Source organism: Balaenoptera acutorostrata, chromosome 1 (assembly GCF_949987535.1).
Source record: "Balaenoptera acutorostrata chromosome 1, mBalAcu1.1, whole genome shotgun sequence".
Lineage (NCBI taxonomy): Eukaryota > Metazoa > Chordata > Mammalia > Artiodactyla > Balaenopteridae > Balaenoptera > Balaenoptera acutorostrata.
Genome location: NC_080064.1, coordinates 110527024 through 110539523, shown reverse-complemented (window position 1 = coordinate 110539523; position 12500 = coordinate 110527024). Strand labels below are relative to the sequence as shown.

Genomic DNA, 12500 nt, shown 5'->3' with positions numbered 1-12500 from the left:
AGATATGACAACTAATAAAAGAACAAACAAAATAAACTCACACATGATTGCAAAAGGCCCAAATGCAAACTTGAAACTGTCTAGAATAAAATGGAATTATACTTAAGCAGAAATATGCCTCTTCTTCCATTACTGTAGTTCACCCCCTGCAATAAATCAGGGCCAGTGTCTTTTATTTATGTGTAAACCCATATTCCTGGTAGGCAAACTGACCTAGGTGGCAGTCATTTATCCTAGTGCTCTAATATATTTCATAAATGATAAGATTGGGAGAAACAAAAGCTAGGTGTTTGAGGATGGAGTTGGGCTGACACTCACCACAAACTTCTCACCATTCTGCTCCACATGTTTGTATGTGGGGACCGATATGGGCACTGCTTGCTTTTCTGTGTAATCATAAAATGACTGTCCCAACGAGTCGTCACTGGGATCTAGGTTATCTGCCTCATGAGGAGGTACAGATAACACTGTCAAGATCAATTCCTTCTCGCCTGCTCGGATCAGGTCCACCACCTGCTTGTGTGTCGCCCCCTCAACATTCACGCCGTTCCTAAGGGGAAAAAGGGAAAAAGACAATCCCATAAACCAGAAGGGTCCAAACACCTTATAGCTCCACCCTCCTGCCCCCACTCCAGTGTCATGAAGTATGAACCACAAAATAAAAAGATCAGTTTGGTTCCAGAAAAGCTGTTCATGTTTTTACAAATCATAATGTGAAAAAGTGTGTGTGAACTTATGGCAGGGGGAAAAAATGGCAACAGGTGAAAGGACCTACCCTTCCTCTATGCTGGAACCTCGCACACAGCCTCAGGAAAACACAAGGGAAGGAGGGTGAAGCTGAGGAGGGAACAAAGCTTTTAAAGCCAATTTCCTCATCCTAACTAAGCACGTATACAATACAATAAAGTGGCTTTTAACAATCCTGCCATTTGAACTGTTCTTTGCCCTTTTTAAATTTCTTAGAATTGGGAATTCTGTCAAAAGAAATTTTTCACAAAATATGCTCCCTTAATTTGTAAAGACTCAAAAAGTATGACTTAAGATAGTTCTTTTACATTTGTATCTGATTTCTCCCCATATCTTAAAATTGGTCAACTTAATTTTGCTTTATACCAAGTTTCATCACCTTGGGAATTAAATGATATATATCTTCATACACACTAGTTTCCTCTATCACTCAGTTTTTTAAAAGGCAAGGAGATAACCTCTCTAAAATTTTATTATCTGACCCAACTTCCTTTGTTCTCCCAATCTCTTCAATTAGTATCTACTTTTTTTTTCTGTTCTGTGCTATCTCACTTAAAGCCCTGTTTAATCAGTTCAAACTAAAAAATGTACCGCTAAGGTTACATAGTATATCAACCTACGCATTCTCCTTCTTGTTCCACTGTGTATAAAAAGGCTGAAACTAGGAAAAGTACAAGGTTTGGAAGAACAATAATTTTGTCAAGAAAGATGCTGCGTCTCAGAAAACTCACTCAGCAAACTGAACTACCTTCCCAGAATGCTGACCCAGCCCGTTATCTCAGCAAAAACCACTAGGCAGCTAGCTGACCTGGAGGTTCCCTCCATGGCTATCCCAAGAGGGTTAGGAAATACACACCTGGCCTTTAGTCAATTTGATAAAAGCTTATCTGCCCTTTAAACTCTTTTTCACTCTTGTTCCAAACCATTAGGGTTTTTCCTTCCTGCAAATGATGCTAGGTTTAGTAACAAGCCTTCCACAAACTTTTCAATCACTGGAATTGTCTGTCAGACAGAGTATTGTATCTGAAACATCCATTTATATAAACAGAACAGGCAGGAGATCATCCAGCTAAGCCTCCTTCCTTATTCTAGGTTTAACAATCTAGCCAGTAAATTCAGTGCTCTTGACATTTCACAACCGAAAGTCTAACTTAAATACACACACACACACACACACACACACACACTACAGCAATTTTACAACTGGCTAGCTATAGAAGAAAATAAAGAGCTCCCTCCACTGATGGAAATTTGAGCTTTTAAAATTCAGATCAGGTCAGACCAGTGGCCAGAAAAAGTGGTCAGTTCTTTGATCATAGAGCAGGATGGTAAAATATAAGAAAATGGGCTTTGGAGCTAGATCTACATGGGTTCAAATCCTCGCCCTGCCAGAATTGGTCTTAAGTCATTTAACCTTTCTTAGCATTGCTTTCCATGTCTATAAAATAGAGACAATAATCAGTCCCTAACACAGTCGTTGTGAAGATTAATGTAATAAAACATGTAACTTGCCAAGATCAATACCTGAACACTCATATCAGAAAGTATATTAAGGAAAGAAGTACTATGTATCTATGCGTTATGAAGAGATTTTGATTAAAGAATAAATAGAAACCTAAAGATGGGGATTGGTAAAGCATTTCATCTGAATCTTTGACCTAATTACTAGTTCTGGGAAAGTATTTTGATGGTAGAAGAAATAAAATGGAAAAGGCAAAAGTTAAAAATCAACATAGAGAATTTGATCTATCCCTAGGAATCTTAGCTTAACTCATGAATATCCTTGTTAATTTTTTTTTTAACAAAGTGAGGAAAACTAATACTGTAGAGACTGAAGAAAACATCTTGGATACTAAAACACGATTTTTATGTTAGTACAATCAATTTTATGAGATGAGCATTTGTGAAAAAAGTTTAAGAACTGATGCTCAAATCTTATTTTTCAGCTCCCTAATTTTTCCTAATTTTAAAGGATTTTTAATCTGGACTACTCTGTCGATAGGCTTGGGGGCGGGGGGCGGTCAGTGAACCCCTACAGAATTTGTATGTAAAATTATATTTGTCTACATATATGCATTTTTTTCTGGGAAGAGCCCACAGCTTTCATCAGCTTCAAAAAAGGAGTATGTAATCTCCAGAACGGTTAAGAACTATTGTTTTCAATGCATACCTCCACCCATTCAGTTTTCAAGTCAGAATACACTGTTCTTTGGGTCACTCACAGAAATAAGCCCTGAAAATCGGCAAACTTAAGTGAGGCTTACTCCAAAAGCAGTCAGGGAGCAAGGAAGGTTGCTTAGGTTTCACTTCTTTAATAGTAAGACCAAGCTTCAAATTGGCTATCATCCCAAAAACCCTCTTAAAAAAACCCAAAACAACAACAAAAACAAAAAACCAAAAAACAGGAAAGAACTACCAGTGTCATATTCTAAACACACTTGCTAATACTTATCTGGTTCAACTATAGAAAGAATTCTATACATTTCACAATTTAATACAAGCTGGAAATTCCTTCATTCTTCAGAGAATGAAATGGGTCAGTAAAAACCCCAGGATGCCTGATTTCAAAAAGGGCCCTCCCTCCTCAAGAATTAAGAGACCTTCATAGTCATAAAAATGTTTATATGATATCCCCTTTTCCACAAGAATGCTACTATACCAGGCTCATATTAGGTGTGGCCCAATTTGGCCGATTCTGAAGACATAAATGAATGTAAACTATAAATTCTGCAGAAAGGGAACTTTCAGCACTACAGACTTCTGGTTCAAAGCATGGGTTTTGGAGTCAGAGAGACTTCCGTTTGAATACCAGTTGTGCCATTTAAGAGATGAGACATTTGGCAAATGATTCAATCTCATTAAGCCTCAATTTCTTAACTCATAAAATGGGGCTAATAATATAACAGAGTTGCTGTTAAGACCTCAAATGAGATAAAGCTCTAGAATACAGTAATCACTCAATAAAAGGTAGTTATTCATGTGACAGTATTTCTATCAGCTGGGCAAGCAGGTTGGTAGTATTTTGGCCTCCTGATGAAACAAACAAACCCTTTCTACGACCAATTTCCCTTGCTTTTCTTTTGTCTTTGTAACATAATCTAGATGGACTTCATTTGAAAATAAATGACTGAGCTCTCAACCAATGATAATAGGAAACACAAGATAGTCAACTTCAAAAGATAACTACCACATCAGAGAACCACTAAGTCCTATACCACACAAAAGTAACTACTGCCCAGTAGGTTCCACCCATCAATGCTTTTTCTACAAAAAAAGGCTTAAACACACTATCAAAAATTTTCAACAGATATGTGATTAAACAAATACAGTAAAATGTTAATTATAGAATCTAGGTGGTAAACGGGTATTCTCGTGCAATTCCTTCAACTTTTCTGTATGTTTGAAATTTTCCAAAATAGAAAGTGGAGGGGGCTTCCCTAGTGGCGCAGTGGTTAAGAATCCACCTGCCAATGCAGGGGACAAGGGTTCAAGCCCTGGTTCGGGAAGTTCCCACATGCCGCGGAGCAACGAAGCCCGTGCGCAACAACTACTGAGCCTGCGCTCTAGAGCCCGCAAACCACAACTACGGAAGCCCGCGTGCCTAGAGCCCATGCTCCGCAACAAGAAAAGCCAACGCAACGAGAAGCCCACGCACCGCAACGAAGAGTAGCCCCCGCTCGCCACAACTAGAGGAAGCACGCACGCAGCAAGGAAGACCCAAGCAGCCAAAAATAAATTAAATAAATAAATAAATTTAAAAAATAAATAAATAAAATGTAGAGGGAAAAAAGAAGGCAACCAAAAAATCCAACCATCCACAACTAAGACCAAAATTTAGTTTCCTTAGGCAACTGGATGGTACCCAATTACTTTGTGTCTTCAGCATTGTAAAGATACACTTGATAATTTTAATAAAATGCCCCTCATTTTTTACATAAGACCAAAATTTGACCCCATTGGAGAGGCCTTTAGGTAGCTAATGGGAGTGGCTTTAAGTAAGGCTTTTATTCAACTAAAGTTAGCCAGCTGAAGAAACTGCAAAGCTAATGTAAACACTCCCAAAAGGCAGGGAAAAAATAGTCAGGATTTGTATACTGTTTATGAAGGAACCTGTATATAATGAAACTAGGTATGGATGGAAATATGACACAGCCAATCACTCACTACACGTGCCACAGGAAGGAGCCATTCTATGTGGTAAGCAGAATATTATTTTGACCCCCTGTGACACGCAGGAAAGTAATTAAAGTGTAGTTAGTCCCCCAGAGGGAGCCTGTAAAAAACAGACAATAAAGTCCTATAACTGCAAGCAGTAGGAGACACTTCTCAATTCTGTAGGTTAAAACACAACGGCTACATGTTCACAGAAAGGTTAAAATAAAAAAGTTTTGCCAAGGATGTGGAAGAGATGGAATTCTCATGCATTGCTGATGGGAGCATAAAGCAAAAACAATCCGGCAGTTTCTTATAATGTGAAACATAAACACATTTACTGTATGACCTAGCAATTCCACTCCTACGTATCTACCCAAGAGAAATGAAAACATGTCCATACAAACAATTATAGTAGAATGTTCATTGAAGCTTTATTCATCATAGTCCAAAACTGAAAACAGTCAAATGTCTATCAAGAGGTAAACAGATAAACTGTGGCACATTCATGCCACAGAGTGTTACTCAGCAATAAAAAGGACCAAACTACTGATGTCCACAATATGGATGAATCTCAAAAATACACTGAGCAAAGAAGACAGAAAAGAGTCTGTTTGATTTGATTTCATTTATTTGAAGTTCAGAATAGACAAAACCATTCTATAGTGATAATTATCAGATCAGTGGTTGTCTGTCAGGGAGGGGCTGGGGGTAGGGGGAACAACAGACACAAGGAAGCTTTCTGAAGTAATATACGTGCTCTATATCTTGATTGGGGTGGTAGTTAAATGGATCTATACTTTTCTCAGATTTAAAACTCTCAAAATGTGTGCATTTGACTGTATGTAAATTAAACCTCAATAAAGCTGATTTTAAAATAAAATTACATAATATCCTCATTTATAAATGTAAAATAGTAGTCCATCATCAGAGTGAAACAGCCCCTATTCTGCTTTTAGATTACTCTGAATTTTTTTTGTTGTTATTGACAATGTTGTTATGAAGATCCTAGTAGATGAATCTGTACACATATCTGCAGTACAAAATTGTTTAATGGATAAAACACACCCTTTTTCCTTCACCTCCCATATCTTTGTGGAAAATAAGCTAAGCCTTCAATACTTTCACGTCTTACAAGCCTATTTCAACAAAATAATGAAGAGAAAATTAAGCCAGAGCTAGTTTTACCCCTGCTACTGCTTTGGCCTTTTGTCTTAACCTCTATAAACAACAGGACATGTATTTCAAGCCTAGTGTAGTTAAGAACGTCAGTAACAGATGATTATAAAGTTAAGCCAGAGAGCAACAGCATCTCTGTCTAGTTTATTAAAGCCATAATGTGAGAAACATCAAACTCACTCAACACTTGATTAATACTATTATACTACATTATAAATATAATTGATCTTTTTTAGGAGTCCTAGAATCCCCTTGTTAGATTTTTAAGCATTCAAGGCTGTAAAGCATTTTCTTCTCAGAGAGTATCTGAAAAAGAATTTGTCCAGCCAAACAGCTAACATTAGAAAAACTTTTAATGACATTGAAGTACATCAAGCAAATGAACTTACAGCTCAAAAAATATTTATGAAGACTATATGCAAACATGGAAAAGTCCTTATAGTATGTAAAATGCAAAAAACAAAGACTATAAATATTGTTTGTTTGAGGTTTTTTGCATTTAAAATATAAAAATATTGTCCATTGTGATCTTATGAGCACATAAGATATTTCTGCCCCCAAATAGACACAGTATGTAAACAATGAAAATAGCTGAGTTAGGGTAACTATGGAACTATGGGTAATTTTAAAAATTTAACATAGCTTTTCTATCTTTTCAATTACAACAAAGCTTTTTAAAGAAACTCCCTATCTTCTCTGCAATATATCTTCTTGGAAATTGGGTGAAGATCTTCCAAGTTGGAGAAAAACAGTCCCCTGACTCATCAAAAGAACGACACTTCCTTTGACTTTTCACTGGTTCATTGCCCAGTTGTTGAGTACATCTATACTAGACACTAGACTATAAAAACAAGGAACTACTCTACTGAAATGTAAAGACATGTCCTTTTAAATTTTGCAGTTAAATCATCTGGCTGGCTTAGGTTGACTCCTTTTCATCCACCTCTGCCTCTTTGCTATCTAACTTAGGCAAACAATCAAGTCACATAATTGACTAATTGTCTTAGCAATCACTGCTGTACTTTGCCCTAACACTCTGGAGATAAGGGATTCAGACATGCATAAGCAATAAAAATAGCCAAAGGAAGTCAAGCTTGATGGTGTCTGTACCAAAGTATAATGCCAGACCACTAAATATCAATAACTTTTTGGAATCTTGTTTCAGAAATAGTAACATTTTAGAACACCTAATTTACTGACAGGACAAGAGAAGTACAACTAGAGAAAGTAAATGGTCAAAAGTTTCTAAAATGCTTGCGTTTTTTCTAATAAACAATCTGGTTAACGATTTTAAAAGCACAAAACTTATCTCAATTACTCTTAATGTTAACTTATGTGGAAAATGAGATGATGACTACATAAACAGGTAAAATCCTTTTGGAAAGCAATTTCACTGGTAATATGCATCTAAAATCATAAAAATGTTCATGTTCTTTCAACCCAAAATGGCCTGAGAATTTATCCGAAGGAAATCATCAAAATATGAGCTCCATGAGGGCAAGAACTTTACAGTGGCATGTAAACCATTCTCAAGTATTTGTTGAAAGAAATGAAATAATCCTGAACACAGAAAAAGCAAGGTTCAAGTATGTTCATCATTATTTAGGTTGTTTCCAAATTTCTGTTCTTATAAAAAGTCAGCAATAGGGGGAAATGAATGGTAAAGAAAATTATAGCAAAACAATTTAACTATAAAGCAATCATTTAAAATTGTAAATATGAAGAACAAAATAATCTATAAATATGTTTGAGCCAATGTTATATTAAGAAGTGGATTATAAAAATGCAACTTCTAAAAGATAACATAGGAGAAAATCTAGTGATGGGTATGACAATGAGATTTTAGACAATAAAAATGTGATCCATGAAAGAAAAAATTGCTAAGATGAATTTTATAAAAATTAAAAACTTCTGCTCTGTGAAAGACACTGTTAAGAAAAACAAGTCACAGGGAAAAAATATTTGGAAAACACATATTTGATAAAGGACTTGTATTCAAAATATAAAAGAACCTTAAAACTTAAAACTCAACAATAAGAAAACAAGCCAGTTAAAAATGGGCAGGGACTTCCCTGGTGGTCCAGTGGTTAAGACTCTGTGCTCCCAATGCAGGGTGCCCAGGTTCTATCCCTGGTCAGGGAACTAAGATCCCACATACCGCAAGTAAGCCCGAGTTCTGCAACTACTGAGACTGTGCACTCTAGAGCCCATGAGCCTCAGCTAGAGAACCCCGTGCGCCACAAGGAAGACCCAGCGCAGCCAGAATAAATAAATAAATAGATAGACAAATAGATACATTTTTTTAAATTAAAAAAATGGGCAAAACTCTGAACAGACACCTCACTAAAGAAGAAATACAGACGGTAAATAAGCATATAAAAGTTACTCAACATCACTCATCATTAGAGAACTGCAAATACCATTAAATACCTATTTGATTGGTTAAAAAAAACCCACAATAATATCAAATGCTGGTGAAGATGTGGAGCAACAGCAATTCATTCAGTGGTAGAGACACTCTGGAAGACAGTTTGACAGTTTCTTAAAAAGCTAAACATAATCTTACCATAAGATCCAGCAATCACACTCCTAGGTATTTACCCAGTTGAGTTGACAACTTATATTCACACAAAAACCTGCACACAGATGTTTATAGCAGCTTTATTCATAATTGCCAAAAACTGGAAGCAACCAAGATGTCCTTTATAAGTGAATGGATAAACAAAAGTGGTACATCTAGACAATGGAATATTATTCAGCTATAAAAAGAAATGAGCTCTCAAGCCACAAAAAGACATGCGGGAATCTTAAATGCATATTGCTAAGGGAAAGAAGCCAATCTGAAAAGGCTACACATTGTATGATTCCAATTAATTATATGACATTCCAGAAAAGGCAAAGATCAGTGCGCTGCCAGGGGCCTGGAGGGAGGGGAGGGATGAATAAGTGAAGCACAGGGGATTTTTAGGGCAGTGAAACTATTCCGTATGATACTGTAACACTGCATACATGACAGGATGCACTTGTCAAAACCTACAGAACTTTACCACACAAACAGTAAACCTTAATATATGCAACTTTTTCTTAAATCAGTAGGTTCAGAGAACTCCAGGCTGTAACAAGAGAATCTAACTGTATTTCAAATCTATTTCCAAAAACCTCATGGAAGCGGGTAGGGGGGAAAAGGTACAGACCTAAGTAACTGGAAATGAATGAATTCTGTAAGATTAAAGGCCAAAGGGACTGCACATAAGTACTGTATTCTAGTCAATAAAGTTGTTTCCCGCAGGGGTACAGGTTAACAATTCTGGTATTACCACACATGTATACTGGAATTGAAAAATTAAGTAAATAAATGGTGGATGTAGGGAGCCAAGTTTCTCACTGTTGGAGTGGAAATGTACAAATCAGCAAGGGGAGGGGGACAAAACATCCATATGGTAATGAAGAAAAGCTAGAGATATCAGTAAGAACTCATGTTTAACTTAATATAGATACAGATGGTTACATATAGAAATATTTATAGACATGTGTATATACAGGGATTAATAAACACACATATATTTCTTTGCTCTGATAGCTGAGAGGACCTGAAAGAAAGTACACCCTCTTAGCAAGAACCATACCTAATGCCTAGATCTTGGTTTCTAATAACATTCTCCAGTAAAAAGAACCAGTGCCTCTTGGAGAAATGGCTGATTCTAGGACTGGGGCAGGAAACACACAAGATGAGCCTGGAGCACTGTGTAGTACCAGAAAGTAAGGAAGTGCTCAAAAACAAAATAAAACAAAGAAACACACATTGATGAGAGTATGTAGAAGGGCACAGAAGCCAACTGAAAGAGCTACCAATGGCCGATTCTGGAACAACTGGAGCAACAAAATCAAGTGGCAGTATCAGATTACACAACCCAAAGTATAAAATAAATATCCATGAGCCCATACTGATATAAATAAATGACAGAATAAATTAATACACAGGGGAGAAGAGACATTCTTCTCCTATGCAGAATTCCAAATAAATTATACAGTTACTACATACTAAAGGAGAAAAGCATAACTTCCCACTCCTTAAGTGTGGGCTGCATATAGTGACTCCTATCCAAAGGGTACAGTATGAAGTGGGGGAGAGGAGGAGGAGAATAACTTTAAAGTAGAGAAACCTGGCAAATACTACTTTAGCCAGATGATCAAGGTCAATATCAACAGTCATAAATCATGATGATAGTATGTATTGTTGATATGAACTGATGAAAATGATACTTTACCTTTGTGACTGTCCTCCCAAAATCACCAAAACTCCAATCTAATCATGAAAAAAAACCAAATTCTAATAGTCAGGCATACTATACCTGACCAGTACTCCTCAGAAGTGTCAAGGTCATCAAAAATAAGGAAAGACTGAGAAAATGTCACAGCCAATATGAGCCTAAGGAGACATGACAACTAAATGTAATGTGGTATCTTGGATGGGATCCCGGAATAGAAAGACATTAGGTAAAAACTAATGAAATCAGAATAAACTATGGGCTTCAGTTGGTAATAATGTATCAACATTGGTTCATTTATTTTAACAAATGTTAAACATTTAACAAATAACCATACTTATATAAGAGGAGAAACTGTATGGTGGGAGTGGGGGATGTATATATGGAAACTCTACACTATCTGTTCAATTTTTCCGTAAATCTAAAACTATTCTAGAAAATGGTCTATTAATTCTAAAAATTAGATCACAAACTATATGTAACAGTATAACTTCATAACAAATACATTAAAAAAGGACAGCCAAAATACAAAAAGTAGTTGTGTTAGGATGATAAGACGATGGGTGATTTTTTTTTTCCTTAGTCTCCAAATTTTCTAACATTACTAACACATTACTTTTATAATTTAAAAAATGAATTTTATACCACTAAACACCTACTAGAATGACCAAAATCCAAAACACTGACAACACCAAATGCTGACGAGAATATGGCTTAACAGGAACTCTCATTCATTGCTGGTGGAAATGCAAAAGGGTATACTTTGGAAGACAGTTTGGTGGCTTCTTATAAAAATCACATACTCTTACCACCTGGATCCAGCAATTATGCTCCTTGGAGTCAAAAACTTTTGTCCACACAAAAACCTGCACACAGATGTTTATAAGCAGCTTTATTCATAATTACCAAAACTTGGAAGCAACCAAGATGTCCTTCAGTTGAGGAATGGATAAACTGTGGTAGATCCAGAAGACAATGGAATATTATTCATCACTAGAAAGAAATGAGCTATCAAGCCATAAAAAGACATGAAGGACACTTAAATGTATATTACTAGGTGAAAGAAGACAAGACCACATACTATATGATTCCAACTGTATGATAATCTGGAAGAGGCAAAACTATGGAGACAGTAAAAAGATCAGTAGTTGCCAGGGCTTAGGGGGAGAGAGGAATGAATTAGCAGAGCATAGAGGATTTTTCGGGCAGTGAAACTACTCTGTATACTACAGTGGCAGATACTGTTATTACAAATTTGTCCAAACCCATAGAATATACAACACCAAGAGTGAACCCTAAAATAAACTATGGACTCTAAGTGACAATGATGTGTCAATGTAGGCTCATCAATTCTAACAAATGTACCTCTCTGGTGGGGGATGTTTATAATGGTGGAGGCTATGCATTCTATGGAGAGCCCTAATTCACAAACCCTTACCAAAGCCTTTTTTAAGTATCAAAAGCAAAATTCAATATTTATACCAATATTTTAAAGCACCTACATCCAAAAATTTAATGCTGGGCAAAAGAGAGTACTAATAACAATAAAGTATGGCCCTGGCAGGGTTGAGAAACTGAGAGCTGTGTCAATCAGCATCTAGTCTTCCCAAAGAGGGAAAAAAGAATAAATAACTTGTCAAATAAGCTGCTCACCATCACTGGGACTTTTTACCCTTGGCTGGGTGTTCTATTCACAAAGAATGTTGCCTGAGGCAGCAAAAGTACAAATAAGCATCATCTGTCTTTCGACCATAATATCTCCAGCCACAAGTAACAAGGGTTTACTACTTGGGAAGGAGTAATAGATTCCTCAAACCTTCTAGTTCCAAGGCAATCAGGATACAAATATAATCTACACAGGTAGACTTATTTCTAAAAAAATGAATCTTGTCATTCAATAAAAAAAAGTATAATAAGGCTTAAGGCTTTAAGGTATTTTAAAAATCAATATAAAATTATAATCAAGCTGTTCAGAAGAAAAGTTCATTTGTTATCTGATAATTACCTGTAAGGCCAATGTAACAACTTGACACCAAGAATAAAAACAAACTTGTTCATTTCCCTCCTAATAAAATACAAAATTCTAGTCTTAGAATTTTAAAACAGCCTCCTATATTAAAATTACTAAGGCTTTGGATCTGTGCTCCACATGGC

The 12500-nt window shown here is 36.2% G+C and overlaps 1 protein-coding gene across 2 annotated transcripts in view; it reads right to left on the bottom strand.

Moving 5' to 3' along the window:
* The window catches only part of SNX27 (sorting nexin 27), a 68203-nt gene extending 67621 nt beyond the window's left edge, over positions 1–582 (bottom strand). For both annotated transcript variants that reach the window (XM_057527991.1, XM_057527997.1), the window contains exon 1: positions 319–582. In XM_057527991.1, the coding sequence (XP_057383974.1) occupies positions 319–582 (264 nt within the window). The remainder of the gene's footprint in view (positions 1–318) is intronic.
* Between the last annotated feature and the right edge of the window lie 11918 nt (positions 583–12500).